We start from the raw sequence: 25,052 nt of genomic DNA, 5'->3' as shown, positions 1-25,052 counted from the left end.
AGCGATAAAAGAAAATGTTGAAGGTTGGTATCGTAAATAATACACGTGTTTAAAGATATATATATATATCTGTAGTTAACTTCTTGGTAATTTGACCCACAACATTTTCTTTTACTACTGTCAAATGTTTATGTTTATTTTAGGGCAAAACACCTAGTTATTAAGTCCTGAAAACGAGAATGTTCCACAGTTAATGTGGAGGTTTTTGCAACAACGCCATCTCTTAGGGATATTAAAAAATTAAAGCTTTCGTAATTCCTGTGCTGCTATATGAGAATGAATAAAACTACCGGAAATATGTCACCATTGTTTTCTATAGGTGTTTTTCAATTGCTTCAATTTGGCTGATAGGTTGTTCGTTGTTACGTACAGAGCTACGAAGGGCTATCTGCGATCTGTCCACAACGGGTATTGAAATCCAATTTCTCACAGTATAAATCTGCAGATATACAACTGTGCCGTTGAGGAGCTTGTCTGATAGGCGAAGTAGGCCTGTAATTTATTCCGAAAATTCGTTTCACGAGTTTTAAGAGACTGGGGTGATGAGAAGATGGTTGAAAGTCCAATCTTACAATAGTTTCCTGTTCGAGGGGCCCGGCATGGCCAGGTGGTTAGAGCGCTAGAATCACATTCTGAGGGTCATGGGCTCGAATCCTCGTCATATTAAACATTCTCACCCTTTCAGGCTTGAGAGCGTTATAAAGTAATGGTTAATCCCAATATTCGTTGGTAAAAGAATAGCCCAAGAATTGGCGGTGAGTAATGATGACTAGCTGCTTTTTCTGTAATATTACACTGCCAAATTAGGGACGGCTAGCGCAGATAGCCCTCCTGTAGCTTTGCGCGAAATTAAAAAACAAACAAACAAACATGTTCGAGGTAGAGGGTGGCTATACGTGAACTATGGGTACGAGTACCATAGTCCATCCAAATTAAACCAGATCCAGTGGTGTCAGAAAACAGCCCGATACTGACCACCAGAATGTCGTCCCTATTACTAAATCGTTCATAAACCAATTCTGAATGATGTATAAATCAGTACGTCCATCGTTCTATTCTCACACCATCAAAGAATGGTTTCATTACCAGTTTTTATATAGTGTCCATAAAACAAGATGCTATTCAGTTCATGTCTTGTCGCGCGAGTACAACCTTCGAAGATGTAAGGATAGAACATGGACATTTATATTTGTATCTCATTCTTGCCAGTTCTGATTAAAACGTAGCAAGAGATAAAGGTAAATATAATGTATATTGTTGTTGTATTCTGAGACTTTGCTTCGTTTGCCTTCAACAACGATGAACTTTCCACTTTCTATACCTTAGCTTCTTAGTGTAGTAATACACTGCTGGCCAAAATCTTAAGACCAATGAACATAAAAAAATATGCATTTTGCATTGTTAGACTCAACCACTCATTTGAGTAGAGCTTCAAAAGATGAAATTAAAAAAAGGGAAAATAAAAATAAAAACTTTTTTAGTATTTAATAGGGAAAATGTGAACACTATGAACTTATCCTAAACACTAGCTGGTCAAAAGTTTAAGACCATACCAAAAAGAAGTCCTAAACAGGGTAGGAAACGCCCAACAAGAGGTCTTAGTAGTGAGTTGCACGACCGTCATTGCGAATAACTGCAAACATTCGCTTTGGCATGGTCGATATAAGCGTTTGCAGAAGGCTGGTTGAATGTTATTCCAAGTGGTGAAGATGGCTTCACGAAAATCATGCACTATTTGGAATTTACGTCAATTTCTATAGACTTCCCTTGCCATCCACCCCAAACATTTTCAATGGGATTCAGTTCCGGCGAACACGCTGGATTGTCCAAAAGAGTCACGTTATTCGCCATGAAAAAGTCCTTTGTCCTGCGGGCATTGTGGATTGCAGTGTTGTCCTGCTAAAAGATCCAGTCATATCCACACAAGCGAGGGACTTCAATCAGTAAGGATGCTCTCTCCAACACGCCAATATAGCCAGCTTCTGTTTGACGACCCTGTATAACCTGAAGCTCCATTGTTCCATGGAAGGAGAAAGCACTCCAGATTATGATGGAACCTCCTCCACTGTGTCGTGTAGAAAATGTCTCCGGTGGGATATCTTTATCGTGCCAGTAACGTTGGAAGCCATCTGGACCATTCAGGTTAAATTTTTTCTCAACAGAAAACAAAACCTTCGTCCAATTTTCTATGTCCCATGTTTGGTGCTTCTCAGCAAAGTTTAACCGAGCTGTTTTGTGGTGTGGAAGGAGGCGTGGCCTTTGAAGACGTTTACGGTTTTTAAAATCTTTCTCTCGTAGATGGCGTCTTACTGTTCTTAAGCTGCATTTTGCGTTCATAAGGGCCTTAATATGGTTCGACGATAGGCTGGTGTCTTGCCAGACAACCCGTCGAATCCTCCTGCTCAACGTCGGCGAATTTTTCTTGGGCCGACCACTTGAAATTCTCGTTCAGTATCCCTCAGGGTATTTTAAGAAATTTACAACAGCAGTTTTACTACGCCCAATCGCACCAGCGATGGCACGTTAAGAGAGACCTTGATTTTGCAGCTCGACAATTCTGCCACGTTCAAACTCTGTCAACTTTTACCCTTTGCCGTGTTTTTACCTAATGTAACAAAGGAGATATCAGTGGGAGATGTTGACAACGTTTATGCTTGAACAAAAATGACTACATTTCGTTACGTGTTTACCGATTAACGCTTTGTTTCAGTATGGTCTTAAACTTTTTACCAGCTAGTATTTAGGCTAATTTCATAGTGTTCACATTTTCCCTATTAAATGCTAAAAAAAGTTTTTTATTTCTATTTTCCCTTTTGTTATTTTCATCTTTCAAAGCGCTAGTCAAATCAGTGGTTGAGTCTAACAACGCAAAATGCACATTTTTTCTTTATGTTCATTGGCCTTAAGATTTTGGCCAGCAGTGTACATAAAATACTCTTCTGAATTTATTTTTAAAATGTGTATCTTGTTCTTTGTTGCTTTATTTTTGCTTAATCCTTTCTAATGGGAGATTTTTCCTACTGCTGTGTTATCTGCATTAACAGTGATGTTGAACACATTTATTTGAAAAAAAAAAAAAAAAGTACTAAATTAACTGTATTGGAAGTGATGTGTCATTTATACGACAGATGGCAGCACGCATATATTTATTTTCTTTGACCGAATATTCACGCACCATGTGGCAGAGTGTTAAATATTTCCGTTAAAAAGAAAATGCAACGAATTAAAATCGTGTAGAGAATGTTAAGGTGAAAACCAGAATTAAGTTAGTCACAGTTTTACATAGCTCTTAAAATATCATTTGCATGGTCATAGGTCTTTTTTTCATAAATAAATGTATGCACGTATATTATGCATGTGTCTGTGTGTGTTGTCACGTGCCTCAATTCAAGAAGGTTTATCTTCAAAGTGCCGTCAAACCGCGTTTGACTGTGCTACAGGCCGTTCTTAACAAGTCAGTCACTTGAAATCTTCGTTATGTGTTAAAAAGGTCGAATCGTCGCTACGTGATAACCAGAAAAACGAGAACGCAGTACGTAACGCTAAAAGTGACAGAAAAATCAGCAAATCTTTCGATAAATGAAAAACCGATGTCATTTCCTCGGACAGCATGTCCTATTGTGGTATCATTTGGTGAGCTTAGGACACGTAACTTCCATAAGCGATAAAGTGGGAGTGGCACACTGGTTCTATGGGGAGGAGACTGTGCACGCGCATAGAGATGGGGGAGGCAAGAACCAACCGCCCGTCACCTGGGCTGCCTGGTGCCCCGAGGAAGGTAGGGGGAGCCCCCGCATGCGGCGGTGGAGGCGGGCGTCAGTGGTTCCTCGAGATTTGTGTCGAACACCTCGCGCTAGTGTACGGAGCTAGCCGACACCTGAAGACATCAGTGCACGTGAGGGTTGTGTACTAACACAAATAAGGTAAGAACGAGAATACTTAGTTCGTTGTGTTGCGAGTTTAAAGAAGCTTCTAGGGAGTAAAATGCTTTCAGAGGAAATATTATGTTTGAAAATGTAAATATGTAACGTATAGTAAGCCAAATCACTCTGCATAAGCTAGTAGCCCTGAAAACACAAGCTACCCCCTCTACTTATGGGTTGCAGTCCATTCGATACCACTTAAAGAAGTCACAGTTTCTAATATTGTTTTACATATCATTCCTTTAAGTAGGAATTTCAGGACTTTTCACTTGTTTAATAAATAATAGATATCAAAGCTAGTCAGAGCGGCTCCGCTGTTAAAAGGAATTGTGTATCATAGTATCCTGTTTCATGTTGAATAACAATAAAACAAAGTTGCTAATCCTTAAACAAAAAATAAATATTCTGTATAATAGTAATGTTCTTATGGCGACTTTCGCTCTGTTTGTAGTATTAACATTTCATATTGTGTGAGTTTGAGATCCCAGCTTTGTTCTGTGAGTAAACTTCAGTTCGTGGATGAAAACGAGCGAAGTAAGACCCGTTAATGAATCGGACGAGCTAAGTAAGACCCGTTAACTAATAGAACGTCTTGATGAACTTTACTCTGATACGTAGATGACTGTTGTGATAAAATAATCACGACCACTAAGAGTGTAAATTACTGTTAGTGGTTATTACGAGTACTGATTACTGTTTGTAATTACTACATGTCTTACAGTTACAACAGTTTACTTCTTCCTGTTTGTAATTACTACATGTCTTACAGTTACAACAGTTCACTTCTACCTGTTTGTAATTACTACATGTCTTACAGTTACAACAGTTCACTTCTTCCTGTTAATACTACAAATCTTTAATCCCGTTTCATATGGTTATTAAAACTTTCAAAACTGTTTTAACAAAACAGAATAATAAATATTACATCTACACATGTCCGGAGTTTAACTTCTGCCCTAACTGTCAGTATTCACGATTAACATGAGTGATTACCTATCTGTAATATTCTAACGCTGTTAACGATCAGAATATAATTTCACGTTGTGTTTAGAAAGAGAATATAATGTCGAACTTATGGTAAGAATGTGTGGTTGTGCACGTGAACATAAGGTAATTAAATGCTTCGCATATAAATGGTTTGTTTGTTTGTTTGTTTTGAATTTCGCGCAGAGCTATACAAGGGCTATCTTCGCTAGCCGTCCCTAATTTAGCAAAGAAAAACTAGAGGGAAGGCAGCTAGTCATCATCGCCCACCACTAACTCTTGAGCTACTCTTTTACCAACGAATAGTGGGATTGACCGTCACATTATAACGCCCCCACGGCTGAAAGGGCGAGCATGTATGGTGCGACCGGGATTCGAACCCGCGACCCTCGGATTATGAGCCGAACGCCTTAACACGCTTGGCCATGCCGGGCCCGCATATAAATGGAACTCGAGTTAATGATTCATATCTGAGCAGAGAGTAGTTTAATATATATGATGTTTCTCAACGTAACGTAATTAAATGAAACTGGAGCTAATGTTGTATAAATTAAGCAGAAAGCAATTTAATATATGGTGGTTTTCAACGTAATATAATTTCATGTTTAAAGTTTTAGTTTAGCGCGCGTACGTTTTGTTTCGACGCATTCATTTGCCAAATATTTCAAAATGTTTTTCTTTCTATAAATATCGGTTTTCACTTGTGGCATGGGCCTGGCATGGCCTAGCGCGTTAAGGCGTGCGCTTCGTAATCTGAGGGTCGCGGGTTCGCGCCCGAGTCGCGCCAAACATGCTCGCCCTCCCAGCCGTGGGGGCGTTATAATGTTGCGGTCAATCCCACTATTCGTTGGTAAAAGAGTAGCCCAAGAGTTGGCGGTGGGTGGTGATGACTAGCTGCCTTTCCTCTAGTCTTACACTGCTAAATTAGGGATGGCTAGCACAGATAGCCCTCGAGTTGCTTTGTGCGAAATTCCACAACAAACAAACAAACACTTGTGGCAAAAGAAAAAAAAAACATTCTGCGAACAAGACGAAATGTTCGCCATCTTGCAATAACAAGTACGACTGAATTACGTCATAGTGTTGGTTGTGTCAAGCGCCTCCACTGCGGAACACAGGTGTCTATTTCCGGCTCCTGCAGTGAACTCGAGACGCCCAGAGGTTGTGACATCGTACCGCAATCTGAGAAAGTGTTGAGGGGAGCTTCTGTCTACTTTTAAACGTCACATAAAACGCCCTACATTATCTTTGCGATCAAAATAACAAGTTGAATAATATATCTAGACAAATGGGCTACTCGAGAGAATATACGTATTTTTACCACTGAAAAGTATTTTTTAATAATCTTGGTATCAATACCCACAAGAATGTCGTTACTGGCAACACTGAATCAACCAATCATAAACATATAGAATCTGTAAGAGTAAAAGGGAAAGTTTCTGATTTTTTACTGATCGTTAAAAACTTGTTCTCTGAATATGTTACAACTCCATCTGGAGAATTCCATAAAGTTGATTGCAAAAAAAGAAAGAAAAAAGTTACAACTACTAAAGCAAAACATTGTAGTTACCAGTTGCTAGGCCTTTGCGATATATATGTATATAAAAACGTGCTACAAAAGAATAGTGGAAATACGAAACCGATACTGTCGTTCATACGTAAATCAAAATGGAAGCATTAAAAGATGGATGTTTATCAAGAAGCAAGGCTGTATTTTGTTCTACTGTATGTATTCTAACAGGGTATGTTCGTTAACGGGGTATGGATTTCACAACCGAAGTAGAATAAATGTAACAAGGAAGGACCAATTAACATTAACTGAACTGTTTACAAACTAAATGCTCGAGCAACTTCTAATTAGACAGTATTAATATTGATTCTTTTCAAACCCCAAACCAGTGTTGACTGTAGCAGAGCCGTTGAAACAATTTATGTCGAAAGCTGGTTCGATTAATAACTAAACCTGAATAATTATTTCTTTAAATCATCAACGTACACACTTGAGATACTGTACTGATAAATCATAGCGACTTGGACAGTCCCAAACTTTAACATTCCTCTAAAATAAGCCACAAAGCAAGATAGTAACCGCTTTATTTCGGAGAGAGAACGCTTCACTCTTAAGTGAAATACAGCGTAACATCTGTTTGTCATTGTAGGTCTACATGCAAAATAACTAAAATGTCATTACAATGCCAAAACATTCTTTTAAGAGGCGGAAGGATGCGAGAAATTCAGCGTTCAGCCTTGGCCTGGTGCCAAAGAGACTTATCCTACATCATGAACATTGTTGTTCCAAGATCAGAAATATTCTTTTCAATACTAAAATTAAACAATATTTTGTGACGGATCTTGAGAACAATAATTAACTATTAAAATACAATTGTATTTTACATTACTCGTTGATTTTAGTTTACTTCCAATACCAAAAGATATGTTATTGAAAATATACGGTTTTCGAACCTTATGGCTTCCGGGAAGCAAAATTACTACCTCCCAGAGATATAGTTTTCTATTAAGGGACACTTTCTAGTGATAATAGCTAATAAAAATGTATTAACAAAAGATGCGAAAAAACTTTACCCAAAAATATCTCAATAATTTTGACCACTAAAAGTACCTCATAGTAATAAAATTCGCAGGGATGTAATTTTACTAGAAAAACAGCTGTTTTAATGGTATTCGAAAACACAGACGAAACAGTAAAGCTGAAATTACTGTTTTGGCAGCTAGTGAGAGAAGGAAATGATACGAAATTAAACTCCGGAAATCGTGCTCTTCGAAACTTAATTTTGTTATATCAATATGAGTCGTATTGAGAGTAAGACTTTAAGGACTCGAGACACTGTGGTACACAGAAGCTAATCAGTCCCTTGTAACGTGACTGGTTTTACTATCATTCTGTGAGACGAAAGTCGTATCATGTTATGGGATAAGATTTTTTTGTTATTGTTTGCATTCTATTGCATCGTAGTGCGCATTATCAAACACTATTGTATTTCTGTGAAATAGCTCATCGTAAGACGAAAATACCAACAATAAGACTTATAAAAAGCCCCATCTTTAGAACAAACAAACAATTAAAAATATTGTTAGTCCAATATTTTCATGATCGCTACTAAGCTGTCTGGGGTTTTTGAACGGTCAGCACAAATTGATGTTTCAGATATGCAAACTGATCCGGATCCGCCCCTGTTACGTCACGTTAATATCAAAAAGTCGCTTCGTTTTCTGTGTGTTAAGAAAAACGTCTTAAGTTGCTCTTGTGAAAGTGAATTACTTCATGTACACGTGTACCCCACTCTTGACTACAAAAGCGATTCAAAGATTTCACGTATAATCGTGTTACGCATCACATGTACCTACTATTGAATACACATGTTATTTCATGTTTAAACACGTTACACACCACACGTACCTACTCTTGACTACACACATGACTGAGTGATTATAATATAAATTGCATATTGAGAACTTTAAGACATAACAGTAAATAATTTTAACGTTATTCATCACAGTTTGAAAAAAGGAGGTTTTGTACTTCAATCGCCGTTCATAGTATCACCAGTGTTCCGGGTTTGATCTAAATTCTGGCGTTCCTGGCTGCGGGTCGGAAAGTCTAGAGTTTTCTCCAGGATGCTACTGAATAAACTTCAAGATTTCACCTGTGGGAGTGTTTTCACAGTGACACTTATTCCTGTAATTTTAACTAAAACCTGATACAGCCATTGTGGGAGCGAGTGTTTCTATCTGATTTCCGTTTAGGAATGGTTAAATCATCTTTCACATTGGTTTGGTTTTAAATTTCGCGCAAAACTATACGAGGGCTGACTGCGCTAGCCATCCCTAATTTAGCAGTGTAAGACTAGGGGGAAGGCAGCTAGTCATCACTACCCACCCCAACTCTTGGGTTACTCTTTTACCAACGAATACTAGGATTGACCATCAGATTACAACGTCCCCACGGCTGAAAGGGCAAGCATGTTTGGTATGACGAAGATTCGAACCCGCGACTCTCGGATTACGAGTCGAGTGCCTTAACCACCTGGCCATGCCGGGCCATTATGGTAACTAAATTTTACAGTAATTTCCAAACTGTCAAATAATAACTTATGTTTTTAGAAAAGTCCTGATTACGTAAAAACTCGTGAAGTCTTGTTTGTTAAGAGCCATTTTAAAAGTGATTTTGCAATTTTAACATAAGCTTGTCAAAAAGTAGGAGTTTGAAAGCAAAACTATACCACCTAAGTGAAATTCACTTGGATAGTATTGGTTCTTTCGATTAGAGGACCGGGTGTGGCCTAGTTGTTAGTGTGGCAAACAGCAAAACATCTCAAACAAACAACTACTAGAAACACCCTCATCTAAGTTCATAATCAGAAGTGTGGTTACAATCCCAAAGGCTTGGAATTCTAGTCTTATAAATAAAATCTATAACTATGTTTCTATCTTGAATATTGACAAAGACATATTAGCTAAATTCTAATGTTCATATTACATGGTTATGTTTGTTTAATTAAACTGGCTATTTCTGTGGTGGGTGTCTACGTATTTGTTGGAACCACATAAACATTATTGTTCTATAATTGTAGGTGCCTGACCACGAAAATTAGCTTTAGGTGAAAATTGGTAAATATTCATATTTTGTAAATGTGACTGTAATGTTACTTAAGTGAAATGTTTGAGAATGAAAAATAAGAGAATAGCATATAAATATTACAGTTCTGTGTTTGTTTTTAGCGATATGTTAATCATATAAATATTACAGTTCTGTGTTTGTTTTTAGCGATATGTTAATCATATAAATATTACAGTTCTGTGTTCGTTTTTAGCGATATGTTAATCATATAAATATTACAGTTCTGTGTCTGTCTTTAGCGATATGTTAATCATATAAATATTACAGTTCTGTGTTTGTTTTTAGCGATATGTTAATCATATAAATATTACAGTTCTGTGTTTGTTTTTAGCGATATGTTAATCATATAAATATTACAGTTCTGTGTTTGTTTTTAGCGATATGTTAATCATATAAATATTACAGTTCTGTGTTTGTTTTAGCGATATGTTAATCATATAAATATTACAGTTCTGTGTTTGTTTTTTAGCGATATGTTAATCATATAAATATTACAGTTCTGTGTTTGTTTTTAGCGATATGTTAATCATATAAATATTACAGTTCTGTGTTTGTTTTTAGCGATATGTTAATCATATAAATATTACAGTTCTGTGTTTGTTTTTAGCGATATGTTAATAACAAGTATACTACTTCCAAAAAAAAAGTGCGAATCCATTTGATCCACAAGTAGAAATTTAGAAATTTTTAACTTTAAGACCACGGATAAATTACACACACACACACACACACACATATATATATATATGAATAGTATAGAACTTGTTTTATATGGTTGATCTTAGCCAGCACAGGAATATGAAAGACTCCATAAGATTGAATTTATGTATATATATGTATGTATTATAAAATTTAACCCCAACTTGAGTTCTCAGAGACAAAAAAAGAAAAAAGGTTTTCTACCTCCTTTCTCATTTTGTACAGTTTTCAACTCATTAGCTTCACCTAGTAGTTATTCAATCATAACGAGAGGTACTTATAAAGTGATTTGTTTGTTTGTTGTTAGACGCAAAGCTACACACAATGGGCTATCTGTGTTATGCCCGGCATGGGTTTTGAAACCCGGTTTCTAGCATTATAGGCCTGCAGAAATACCGCTGTGGCACTGGGAGGCGATAAAGTGACGTGGTTTAATCTCTGTATATATGAAGAATACAGTTTATTAACAGTGACGTGGTTTAATCTCTGCATATATGAAGAATACAGTTTATTAAACAGTGACGTGGTTTAATCTCTGCATATATGAAGAATACAGCTTATTGAACAGAGACGTCGTTTAATCTCTGTATATGTGAAGAATACAGTTTATTGAACAGTGACGTGGTTTAATCTCTGTATATATGAAGAATACAGTTTATTGAACAGTGACGTGGTTTAATCTCTGTATATGTGAAGAATACAGTTTATTGAACAGTGACGTGGTTTAATCTCTGTATATATGAAGAATACAGTTTATTGAACATTGACGTGGTTTAATCTCTGTATATATGAAGAATACAGTTTATTGAACAGTAACATGGTTTAATCTCTGTATATATGAAGAATACAGTTTATTAAACAGTGACGTGGTTTAATCTCTGTATATATGAATAATATAGTTTATTGAACAGTGACGTGGTTTAATCTCAGTATATATGAAGAATACAGTTTATTGAACAGTGACGTGGTTTAATCTCTGTATATATGAAGAATACAGTTTATTGAACAGTGACGTGGTTTAATTTCTATATATATGAAGAATACAGTTTATTAAACAGTGACGTGGTTTAATCTCTGTATATATGAAGAATACAGTTTATTGAACAGTGTGACTTGGTTTAATCTCTGTATATATGAAGAATACAGTTTACTGAACAGTGACGTGGTTTAATCTCTGTATATATGAAAAATACAGTTTATTGAACAGTGACGTGGTTTAATCTCTGTATATATGAAAAATACAGTTTATTGAACAGTGACGTGGTTTAATCTCTGTATGTATGAAGAATACAGTTTATTGAACAGTGACGTGGTTTAATCTCTGTATATATGAAGAATACAGTTTATTGAACAGTGACGTGGTTTAATCTCTGTATATATGAAGAATACAGTTTATTGAACGGTGACGTGGTTTAATCTGTGTATATGTGAAGAATACAGTTTATTAAACAGTGCCGTGGTTTAATCTCTGTATATATGAAGAATACAGTTTATTAAACAGTGACGTGGTTTAATCTCTGTATATATGAAGAATACAGTTTATTGAACGGTGACGTGGTTTAATCTCTGTATATGCGAAGAATACAGTTTATTGAACAGTGCCGTGGTTTAATCTTTGTATATATGAAGAATACAGTTTATTAAACAGTGCCGTGGTATAATCTCTGTATATATGAAGAATACAGTTTATTGAACAGTGACGTGGTTTAATCTCTGTATATGTGAAGAATACAGTTTATTGAACAGTGACGTGGTTTAATCTCTGTATATATGAAGAATACAATTTATTGAACAGTGACGTGGTTTAATCTCTGTATATATGAAGAATACAGTTTATTGAACAGTGACGTCGTTTAATCTCTGTATATGTGAAGAATACAGCTTATTGAACAGTGACGTCGTTTAATCTCTGTATATATGAAGAATACAGTTTATTGAACAGTGAGGTGGTTTAATCTTTGTATATATGAAGAATACAGTTTATTGAACAGTAACGTGGTTTAATCTCTGTATATGTGAAGAATACAGTTTATTGAACAGTAACGTGGTTTAATCTCTATATATATGAAGAATACAGTTTATTGAACGGTGACGTGGTTTAATCTCTGTATATATGAAGAATAGAGTTTATTGAACAGTGGCGTGGTTTGATCTCGGTATATATGAAGAATACAGTTTATTGAACAGTGGCGTGGTTTGATCTCGGTATATATGAAGAATAGAGTTTATTGAACAGTGGCGTGGTTTGATCTCGGTATATATGAAGAATACAGTTTATTGAACAGTGGCGTGGTTTGATCTCGGTATATATGAAGAATACAGTTTATTGAACAGTTCTGACGGTGGTGGAAAATCGTTAGTTTTAATGTTGTTCGTTTAACCGAGATTGATTTTACCTTAGGGCCTTCTAGTTTTTTCTTAGAGACTAAAATAGCATGGCCTGTATGGATATAATTGTTCTTAGTTTATACTACCGACTGAAACAACATAGTCAGTATGGATATGATTGTTGTTAGTGTATACTACCGACTGAAACAACATAGTCAGTATGGATATGATTGTTGTTAGTGTATACTACCGACTGAAACAACATAGTCAGTATGGATATGATTGTTGTTAGTGTATACTACCGACTGAAACAACATAGTCAGTATGGATATGATTGTTGTTAGTGTATATTACCGACTGAAACAACATAGTCAGTATGGATATGATTGTTGTTAGTTTATACTACCGACTAAAACAACGTAGTCAGTATGGATATGATTGCTCTTAATGTATGTTACCGACTGAAACAACATAGTCAGTATGGATATGATTGTTCTTAATGTATATTACCGACTGAAACATCATAGCCAGTATGGATACGATTGTTGTTAGTTTATATTACTGACTGAAACAAAATGGTCGCTGTTGATATTTTTGTTGCTGGTTAACATCACCGACTGGAACAATGTGGTCACTATGGATTTTATTATTGTTAGTTTATATTCCTGACTCAGATAACTACTGTTTTTATTTTCTAACAAGGTTTTAAATGTTCTCAGTTAGTGGTCAGGATTTGCAGGTTACAAAAAATAGAAAAAAAGATTAGCATTTAGGTGTTCTGTAAATTATCTGAGTCAAAAGCTGAAAGTGTAAACTCATTTTTGTGATTTTACCTCACCATTTAGTTAATCACTTCTTTCCATCTTTTAGGAATATCTTTGCCCAGTGGGCCTGAATACCTTAAGAAACAACCATAACATTTCACTTGGTTACCTGTTGCTGTACGACAAAGTGTGCTCCTTCAGGAGAAAGCGAAAAATCATTATTGCAAATCCTTCTGGCTTGCGAGAGGGAAATCGTCGCTAAACCTCGTTCTGATTTAAAGGCCTAGTCTGGTACTGAATGGACGGCAATTCAGGAACAGGTAGAGGATGCCATGGATGGTCATGTTCTTACGATGACTAGCAACACAGATGACGATGGTAAAAACTCAGTAGTGCTTTCGGAGAATACTCGCAAAAGGAAACGTCTGAATGCTGTTTTAGACAAACTTACGACTCAGGTCGAGCGTCGAAACTTGGACGGTCCAGTTGAGGAATGTTCAGACGTTTTTACTAATAACGCAGATAATTTAAAGTGCCATTTTTCTACTCTGTCTTCTCCTGATATAGACTCTCAAATACCTAAGTCTCTGCAAAAGCAACTTTCTATTGATTCAGACGTCAGTTTGATTACGCAGTTGAAACTTGGTTTAGGAGAGGAAGAAACTCATCACGAACTAACACTAAAATCGACTATGGCACCAACAGTGAATCATACAACTACTTTACCCCCGTGTCCAGTGTCTCCCACGTGGTCCTCTCAGAACTCACTGTGCCGTTTACCAAAAACTCTCTGGCCTGATACATCTGGCGAAAGTAAATTTGTGAAGGAGGAAACAATGCAAACATCACAGTCAGTACTCGCGGAAATAGTCAGCAGTAAAGGAAGTTGGGTAACAGAATCTAATGGAAAGATATGCCCTTCTTTGTCCTTACAAACTAAAGGGAGTAAAGACGATGGCCGTGAAGACATAAAACGACACTGTCTGGAGAGAGAGCAATGTACACTTACACCCGAAAAGGAAGAAAACGGAAGTGACGAAATATTTAAGGAAGCAGTCCCTTCTGAAGAATTTCCGAAATTTTCGTCAAAAGTATTTTCGCGTCCCGAAGACCGTTTATATTACTATTCCCCAGAGGCTCATGACTCGCATTTCAACAGTAAACAAGAATATCAGCACAGAATACCACTAGTAGGCACATCTATTCCCTCATTTCCTATATGCAGCTGTCATCATTGTCAGACATTAGCAGGCCAAACACGTGGGCGTTATAAACATCTTCCATTCGGCATCGCGTGGGACGAGATGGGCAAGCATAGACTGATTCTGGAAAATTTGAATATGCTGTCCACGTCACCCATCTCACCGCTGACTCCTGTTACGTGCAGTTTGGACACAATTATTCAATCAAGTTACTTCCCACAGTACTACTGCAGAAGAAGTCATTCAGAGAGTGATCTTCAACAATGGTTGGATGAGGAATCCCACCCGCGTGACAAGGACCATTTACTGCGACCAGAACAAGGTCAGTGTTCTGTCACCAATCCATTGAAATGGAGTACTGCGGAAAAAGTCGGTTTTTTTAAATGTGCTCAATCGGATCCTCAGGATTCCCCTTTGGATTTGTCTATGAAAAGTGCCAGTCCTCAACCAAATGACGGCCTAGACGATAGTTTCAATTCATTTGTTCCAGATATCATGAAAATTTCAAATGGTTCTTTATCGATTATGAGTTACAAGGATCAGAGAGGAAATCCACGCTTACCGCATTCCTTTTCTGCCTTCGAACTACCCCATATGATGGGCAGCAGGGTGAGTTCTCGAACTTTCCTCTCTGGGAAGAGAGGCATTGACTGTTCCTTGGGTACTCATGTAGGTTCCGTATCGGAGACCTGTGGGCAAGATAATCCCGTGATTCGCTACAATATCGAAGTGGAAGGGGAGCCTGGCACAGAAGTAGCCTACGTGTGTCCGATCTGCGGCCAAATGTTTTCGCTCCACGATAGGTTAGCTAAACACATGGCCTCACGACACCGCAATAGACAAGTCGAAACTAGCAGCAAGTCTTACATTTGCGAGGTGTGTAAGAGGTCATTCGCGCGAAGTGACATGCTCACTCGACATATGAGACTACACACTGGCATAAAGCCATACACCTGCCGAGTGTGTGGTCAAGTCTTCAGTCGAAGTGACCACCTAAGTACGCATCAACGTACACACACCGGCGAGAAACCGTACAAATGTCCCCAGTGTCCATATGCGGCTTGCCGACGAGACATGATCACTCGTCACATGAGGACTCACGCGAGGTACGAGATTCCAGACAGTAGCTCCAGCTTTGATTACTCCTCACGCGACAAGTTGTCGAAAGAAACGTCTCCTGTTGCAGATGACATTAGGACGTCATCACCTACAGGAAAGATAAGTGCGCTGACCGTTAGAAGCTCAGCGACACCTTACATAAACTCTTTAAGTTAAAGACTGGGCACTTTCTTCAATTCAAGGTAAGAATATATATAGCAATAACAAAAACAACAGATGCGCAATCGTTTAATATCTAGAATGTCTGATATTTAATGAAGTGATCAGTGTTCTAGATAGAATCTTATTAGTGAACAGTTGCTGTCGAATTATATATAGCAGTGTGAGTGTTTCGGATTCAACCTTCTGTCGAAACTTAAGATGTGAATCAAGTTGTTGTTTTAGACCTATGTTTCCCAAAGTGAGAGCCGTGAAAAAAACGGGCCGTAAACAAATATTCTGAATTAATTTGAATTATGAGTAAACAGTAAGTCGATAAAAGATCGAATTAATTAAATGATACGATATGTCGGAAGGAGATGTTGTTGTTTTTACTTGGGCAGTGTTCTTTAATCACCATGCTAAAATTACAGGTTGGTGACCCTAAAACGACTTTATTGATATCAAGGAAGCTTCGTGCTAAAAGAGTTTGGGAACCACTGTTCTCGACAATAAGAGTTAGATAAAACGTCACGAGACCATTTCTTATTTCATTTTGATACTCCATTGAATTTCAACGTTGATGTGTTTTTTCTTTCAGCGCATAAACGACTATAGTAATAGTGCTAAGTTATACAATGTTACACTTAACTTGTTACCGTGCATTCCATATTAAACCTTATTAACATGATATACTATCGTATAACTCAATACACTCACGATATCGTGCAGTCCACCTCAAGACATTCACACATCTAATTATAATACTATCGTGATATAGCACAGTGCGGCTCAAGACACTCACACATCTAATTGTGATACACTCACGATATCAAAAAGTCCAACTGAAGACACTCATACACAAAATTGTGATACACTCACGATGCCGCACAGTACGACCCACGACGCTCAAACATCAAATTAATATGCACTCACGATATCGTTCAGTCCAAATCTAGACTCAGGTATCTAATCATAATACTCTTGTGGTATCGCGCAGTCCAACTCAAGTCTCGCACCTTTATTAACAGTATTCGTTCACTATACACTTTCCACAAGCCTTTCTTTCTATACATAAGTTGGCTTTTAAAACCAATATTAAATAAACCGAAAACACAAACGTCCAGTGGAATTGTACCGGAGATACGTGAAAAATATTTAATAAAATCATCTTTCTTATAAAAACATCCGTTGATTTCTAGGTATAGCTTTAGAACCTTCGAGAATTTTAAATACTTCTTATTGGTACCAGGATATATGCTCAGCTTCACGATAACGCCTTTTTTTTTTTGGGGGGGGGGGTCATTTTACAGATAATGGTGTTGCACCATATTGGTTCAGAAGAGGGTTTTAAGATCCCCCTTTTAAAACAATTTCGCTATATATATATTCCAATATCCTTCCTCGTAATGTCTGCAATAATTGTCTACCGACGGTAGTATTTCACTATCTCAGATCAAATATATAGGTGATAAACATGTCGCCCTTAGCATCACGCCATGTATCACACAAGTAGTTCGTATAACGAAATGAGGAGTAAAACCTAAAGTTTCTACATTTATTTTCCTGCCCAAGTTTGGAGGTCAGCGCTTATGGTAGATTAGATATAGTTATTAAAAACTTTACAACAAGTATCTACATAATATTTCTTTTTAGTTGTACACTCACAGTGTTTCGGCTAGTCTGTTCAACCAATTAATGACACTACATTTACCAACCAATGAAAGGTATGCATGGATCGTTGTGAACGGATAAATAATAAATATTTTACATTTCCCTTTCGTGAAACTTTTTACATAATTTATTTCATCTAGCAATTAGCGTGAACAGCTACGGATCGAAGGATCCGGGATTTGAGACGTGATGCTTGGGAGCACGTTCTTTACCACGGAAGAGTTATAAAAAGTGACAATTAATCCAATTATTCAATACCAGTAGTCGAACGAAGCACCCTTGTGGCAATTGGTACTGCTGTCTGTTCGTCTTCCATCTGTTTAATAATTCAAAATAAGAAACGATTGTATCTGAATACTCTAGAGGAGGGGGAACTGTGACTTGATTTTAGTCTACGTTCGCATATAGTTACTCATGTTTTAAGATCAAATTTTTTAATCACCACATGTGATTTTTTCGGGGTTAAAAATTGACCACATCTATGTTGATTTTTCGCATCAAAAAGTGAAATTAAATCATATATATATTAATATAATAATTATATATAATAATTTAATTAAACAAATTAAATAATAATTTTACTTTCTCGCTTCGGAGTTATTTTTAAAACAACGGATCTTGAAATTTGGAAGTTGACATATTCATGTTCTTATTGGTATTTCTTCATCTCTTTCAGGCCTGGCATGGCCAAGTGGTTAATGCATCGATTTGTAATCTAAAGGTCGCGGGTTCGAATCCCCGTCACACCAAACATGCTAGCCCTTTCAACCGTGGGGGCGTTATAATGTAACGATCAATCCCACTATTCATTGGTAAAAGAGTAGCCAAAGAGTTGGCGGTGGGTGGTGATGACTAGCTGCCTTCCCTCTAGCCTTACACTGTTTAATTAGGGACCGTTAGCGGAGATAGCCTTCGTGTAGTTTTGCGCAAAATGCAAGACAAACCAAACCAATCATCTTTATCCCTCCAGCCTGACTGAGTTTGAAATCAATTAATCACTGTAAGAAAACTGTTGTTTGAAATACTTCGTTAAAAAAAAAAAAGGTCTATCTTATGTAACCTATTTATAACACTGAGAAGGTATATACTTAGGCTGTACATATTCTAGTGGTTAGTCTGCTTGCTGCACTGTTAATTCAAGGGTCCAGGATGTGCATCCAGTTGTTCCCAAATCATGCTCTACGGTTTGGGAGTAGGTTGTAAAATTGACAGTTAAATTCCACTATTTAATTGGAATAGCAACAGTTGGCTGTGGTTACTGTTTACCATGCTGCCTTTCTTTTAGTCCAGTTTATCAGTTCAAGATCAAAAACGGCTAGCACAGATAACCCCATTATGTTACTTTGGTCGAATATCTGAAACAACAAAACTAGAAATGTATATATATTCAAAATATGATCGAACGCGTTCTGATATGAAATAATGTATCCTTATAAAATGTTAATTTTGAATAATACTATAGTGGAGTACAGAAGTAAGGTACTGGAATTTTGGATAATACTATAGTGAAGTACAGAAGTAAGGTACTGGAAGTTTGGATGATTTTATGGTAGGGTACAGAAGTAAGTTATTAGAATTTTCGATAACATTATGGTTATAAAGTAAATACTTTATAAGAATATTTTCTTGTTTCGTATGGTAAAACATGGCATAACGTGAACTTTCTTTCAGGTTGCTATAGTACTGAGGTGTTATCATAAACAAAATACAGACGTTCTATGAGTGTGATAATACACGATGAAATTCTGGTATTAGATATTGAAAAACAGCAACAAAGTGATATGGACAGAAACAGTTTATAAAGTACCAATGTACATACATGTTGTGGCAAAACATATGAGAAAACGTTGTCATAAAAAAAACAGCTAATACGTATGTTTGTTACTAAGCGAAAAGCAACATAATAGGCTCTGTCCAACACGGGTATCACGCCAAAATTTTAACGTTGTAATAGAGACAAACACTAAGATACACGGATATAGAGTGACAGATAGAAAGAGATAAAGATCGGTAGGTAACGTGTCAAACAGATGAAGTTTGGTTTGAATCTCGCGCAAAGCTACACGAGAGCTATCTAGAAGGAAGGTCACCACCCACCGCCAACTCTTGGCTACTCTTTTACCAACGAATAGTATGATTCACTGTAAATTATAACGCCCCACGGCTGAAAGGGCGAGCATATTTAGTGTGACGGGGAATCGAACCCGCGACCCTCGGACTGCGAGTCGAACGCCTTAACCACCTGGAAATGCCGGGCCAACAGATAAAGAGATAGACAAAAAATATAAATAGACAAGTAGACAAAGAAACAGTTAAATATTTAGACAGAAAAGACGTAGACAAATAAATATACTAAGAGGTAGCCAGATATACTTTTATTCGAAAACAAATCAACCAACTTTTACAAGTTTATCATAGAGCAACATTTGTTACAGGAACTGAACGTGTTGTTCATAGCCATACATACACAGAGATTACGTTATACATATATACACAGCTACACATTATGGGTATGAGTGATCATATGATAAACTTTACACTACTACTAATTATGTCAAACTATTGAACCAAATTTTGTATTTTAAAAAGTTCTACGTTCTTGTTATGTCTTACATAAAATATTCATAATTATCACGTGATCCCAGCTGGTAAATGAAGTTATTTAAAAATTTTCCCCTTAGTGGTGTTAAACTGTGGGATAGATACGTATGTACGTCGATAAACACAGAGATAGACTAACCTCGTCTTCACCTTGCCTGACGTCCCGCTTTCTGCTCTACTGTACGTTGCAGTTATATGAGAAGAAAGAGAGCTGGGGTCATATAAAAGTTACACGAACGACCTCTCAGGTATGCCGCTGCAAACATTGAAGAGTCAAAATGCACATGATATTCTGACACACGCTTAGATTTTTCGCTACCAGTTGTCTTTTTACTGCATGTCGTAATCATGTGCAATTAGAATTATTATAGAGACGGAGGTAACAAGCAGAGCAGGGTGCTGTGTTAAACGCCAGGGCCACTACGGAGAAGCAGTGGTTATATAAGGAGCCGCAGCGTGCTTGGGTGTTGAAGATATTGTACCAGTGAATGCACGACCGATGACAAGAAAGTAGGCCAGTTTTCAACATACTCATAGAATATATCTTGTGTAGGGGAAGTTTAAACAGAGACGAAACTTTTATTATAGAATCCAATGTGAAATAAATTCCGTTTAGATTACGTGATAGCACAAAGAAAATTGGCCCGGCATGGCCAGGTGGGTTAAGGCGTTCGACTTGTAATCTGAGGGTCGCGGGTTCGAATCCCCGTCGCACCAAATATGCTCGCCCTTTCAGCTATGGGGTCGTTATAAAGTTACGGTCAATCCCACTATTCGTTGGTAAAAAAGTAGCCCAAGAGTTGGCGGTGGGTGGTGATGACTAGCTGCCTTCCATCTATTGCAAACTTAGGGACGGCTAGCGCAGATAGCCCTCTTGAATTTGCGCGAAATTCAAAACAAAGATAATTTAGTCTTACTACAGTTCCTCCTTGCATGCCGCATCTGGATGTGATGGCACCGTCCAGAACGTCAATAACCATATTTTTCACAGCGAATAAATTATTTTTAAGCACGTATATTAATAAGTATAAAATTTGGAGGTGACTGTGCCTCGTGTGTTACCGAGAATTTTATATAATTTTGCATTCACGTACTTATTTTGTTAACTTGTGTTGAGCAAAATCTACATGGTTGGCAAGCTGTACCATGATGTTCTAAATCAGGCAAGTCCGGTAAGAATATAATGGCACAGGTTGTCTCCATGTATCTATGTTGATGAATTATGTCATGGAAATTGATCAAGTTCATGACTGTTTTGGATTCAGAGCTTTCAAGAAACGGTTACTGAGATAATTAACATCGTCTCACATTTTAATTTCTCTGTCATTAGTTGATAAAGACGTAGAACGTTATTTGCGTTAACTAAAAAAGATAAGAGCTTTTCGGTTAGGTAAGACACTGAACAATACGAAGCTAGCTTCCCCCCTTCCTTTTAAGACACTGAATAAATGAAGCGATCTTTTGTATTCCTTCTAAAGCACTGAATAAACGAAGCGAGCTGTTTGTTTCCCTTCTAAGAGATTGAATAAACAAAGCGAGCTGTTTTTCTCCTTCCAAGAGATTGAATAAACGAAGCGAGCTGTTTTTCTCCTTCCAAGAGATTGAATAAACGAAGCGAGCTGTTTTTCCCCTTCTAAGACACTGAATAAACGAAGCGAATTGTTTGTTTCCCTTCCAAGGTACGATATTAAAATACGACGTTATGAAATACTTTCTTGTTTAGCGATATCTTTTCATTAATTCTCAGTATTATGAGGTTAAAGACCTTGAGACAAATAAGTATCTGCATTTGGATTAATCGATATCAGTAGACCAATAACAAACGTCATGGTCGTTTGACTGATTACAATACTGCATTATCAAAGAAAGATAAAATGAAAGATTGCCAGAGATTAAACCAACAAAACATTTCTGGACCAGCATAAATTAGAGATAAAGTCAGTAAAACGTTTCTGTAGTAGCATTCCGCTTGAAACCAAGATAACTGCCCTTCACTTCTAAGTTTCTTTATTAAGCCTAAGTTGGTGTAGGAGGGGAGAAAACAACTCGTGTTTCTGGTCGCCAGTCGTCATGAGCAACCAAGCAAGCACGAGTTATTACCATAATGAGGGAAAGCGTTGCCGGGCGGGATAATGCATGAGTTGCACCTTTTCTTGACTTCACTATTTGGGAGTTTAAAACAAACCGTTTTTGCGAGGTTCATTTGCATTGCTTGAGACTGTGCCAAAGAATTAGGAGACAAACGTACCGCGATCCACAAGGCGCTGTATACTCAGAGTTGCTTGCAGCCCGCCTCGGGCAGCTAATAATAGGGGTGGAAGATGAGGCCAGCCTAGCTAAAGACAACACTGAAAAGTATCTAAATTCTTGGCATAATGACCAAGCTTCTTGGTGCCAACAATTTTGCCAAGCACATAGTTGTTAGCAAGTTTCCTATATCCGCGGAATGTAGTAACGTGTCTGTGAGATTGGCATTATGTTTGGCCTAACCTTCCTGTGAGCGATACATTATAACCTCACTGTCTGAAGCGTATTCCTGAAGAAAGAATATTCGTTAGTTTGTTTAGAGAAGTGTTTAACTGTTTTATTGGCCTTTTGATGGCAGCATTCATTATAGTTTCTATAAACAAAATGTTTATTTTACTTTTATTTGTTTATCTACTACTTTTGTGTTTCTGAGAATGTTTTCTAGTCGTAATCATGAATTATACCTGCTGCTTGTTTAGCATTTAATAAAGCTGGTAATATTTCCTGCTAGATAGACGCTCAATAATTTACTTTCAACAACAATCCAAACTAACTCACACAGTCGGAGAAACCTTTTTACAAACTTTTCATTAGTAAGAAAGGAGTAACTTGATTTTAAAGCAGGGAAAAAATTATTTACTTGTAATTACAAAAAGAACACAGAACATGTTGATTATACAAAGACATGAATCCACGTTTTTAATCGCATTGTATGTACGTATTTATACTAATTATTTACTTTTATCTGGCCCAGTATGGCCAAGTGGCGAAAGCGCTCGACTCGTCATATGAGGGTCGCGGGTTCGCATCCCCGTCACACCAAATATGCTCGCCCGTTCAGCCGTGGGGACATTATATGTGTTATAATAGTCAATCCCACTATTCGTTGGTAAAAGAGTAGCCCAAGAGTTGGCGGTGGGTGGTGATGACTAGCTGCCTTCCCTCTAGTCTTACACTGCTAAATTAAGGACGGCTAGCACCGATAGCCCTCGAGTAGTTTTGTGTGAATTTCAAAAACAAACAGATAAGACATGTGCATTGGATTTAGTGCTGCTATCTGTAAAAAGCAACAACTTTGCAATTTACCATTTAACTAACACAAAGTTGAGCTAACTGGTTACAAAGAAGTTGAATTTTCTTTTTTATCCTGTTTTACACTGATACGTATTTATTTGAAGAACCTACTTAGTTCAGTCATATTTATTTAAAGAACGTACTTAGTTCAGTCATATTTATTTAAAGAACATACTTATTTCAGTCATATTTATTGATAATCATGCTCTAGTTTTGGTTGTTAATTGTAACATCTTGGCGAAAAATACTGAGCGTTTAACATAACATATTTTATCTGAAGACGACATACAACGCTTTGTTATTCAATTTTTAGCTTTAGATTTTCCATGTAGCTTTTGAACATAAATCACTAGATCTATATTCTTCGTACACAGTGTCATGGCTTTGACGTGTTCTTAATACAAGTATTTAGCCCACGCTCTATATGACATATTGTTTATTTTATTTTATTATCGCTCTTAAAGCCGCTAGAATCTAGACTTCATTTAGCTAAATCTAAAAGCCTGTTTTAACTATATCACGTGTTAAGGTAACCTATGATTACTACCAGTGTGGTGATGGACATCTACATATATAAAGCGCAAAAAAGTGTGTCTGTCTGTTTGTCCGTTATGCAACTACTTCTAGGTCGTTGAGCAAATCTCAACCAAAATTTGTAGGATGATAGTTTAGAACAAGATTATTGTGAGTCCACAATCCCTCCACTCTTATTATGGCTGTTATTGAGCATTTATTACTCTTGACGTAAGTTAACTAATGCACAAATGACGCCATATTCTTATAACAAACCATAAAAGCTATTATATTTTCTGTAATACAACATACATACAATGTTGGAGAGGGCATACAAACGTCTTATATATTTCAAACAGTACGCTAGTATTCTCTATAAAAGAATTAAATGAAAACAATAGCCGTCACTATTGAAATAATACATAAACTCAGATGAAGTTTCTACTCCAATAGCTACCATAACGCTAATATGAAGAGTCGTTTCTTGAGCTAAACTTACTTCTTACTTCGACCCGTATTCTTTCAACTTCGGTTCGCAAGACACTTCTGTGGCCAATGACCGTCAAGTAAATAATTACGTGAAACACTGTGGAAAGACAATAAGAGTTGATTGTTCAAAGTGGGTAACAGAAAGCATCCCTACCACCCTGACTTTGGCTGCTACCCCTTCCTATAAAGTCACCCCTGTCATGGCATAGTGCATATCACGTTTCAGGATGATACATACTGAGTGCTTCCAAACTTATACAAAACTCTGGTGAGGTGATAATGAATACTGTAATTAATACGTTATGTTATAAATAAACTGTATGAAAGTTAGGATTTTTGTATTATTTAATCACCCCAAAATTTTTTTAAAGTTCATAACCCGAACGACCCGGCATAGCCAGTTAATTAAGACACTCGACTCATACTCTGAGGGTCGAGGGTTCGAATTCCCGTCACACCAAACATGCTAATCATTTTAGCTGTAGGAGTGTTATAATGTACAATCAGTCCCACTATTCGTTGGTAAACGAGTAGTTCAAGAGTTGGTGGTAGGTGGTTACTACTAGCTGCCTCCCTCTAGTTTTACACTGCTAAATTGGGGACATCTACAGCACCTAACCTCCGTGTAGCTTTGCGCGAAATTAAAAAAAAAACAACA

General features: G+C 37.1%; 1 protein-coding gene across 3 annotated transcripts in view; it reads left to right on the top strand.

Annotated features, from left to right (window-relative positions):
- Positions 1-25,052, top strand: part of LOC143229014 (uncharacterized) — a 59,586-nt gene that overhangs the window by 20,682 nt on the left and 13,852 nt on the right. For 2 of the 3 annotated variants that reach the window (XM_076460633.1, XM_076460632.1), the window contains exon 2: positions 13,444-15,840. In XM_076460633.1, coding sequence (XP_076316748.1) covers positions 13,670-15,814 — 2,145 coding nt within the window. In that variant the 5' untranslated portion in view covers positions 13,444-13,669 and the 3' untranslated portion in view covers positions 15,815-15,840. Of the gene's footprint in view, positions 1-3,435; positions 3,924-13,443; positions 15,841-25,052 lie in introns of those variants that run through there. The other variant, XM_076460631.1, reaches the window with a different exon arrangement.

The sequence above is a fragment of the Tachypleus tridentatus genome, chromosome 10, assembly GCF_004210375.1.
Source record: "Tachypleus tridentatus isolate NWPU-2018 chromosome 10, ASM421037v1, whole genome shotgun sequence".
Taxonomy (NCBI): Eukaryota; Metazoa; Arthropoda; class Merostomata; order Xiphosura; family Limulidae; genus Tachypleus; species Tachypleus tridentatus.
This window is presented reverse-complemented; position numbering and strand designations above follow the sequence as displayed.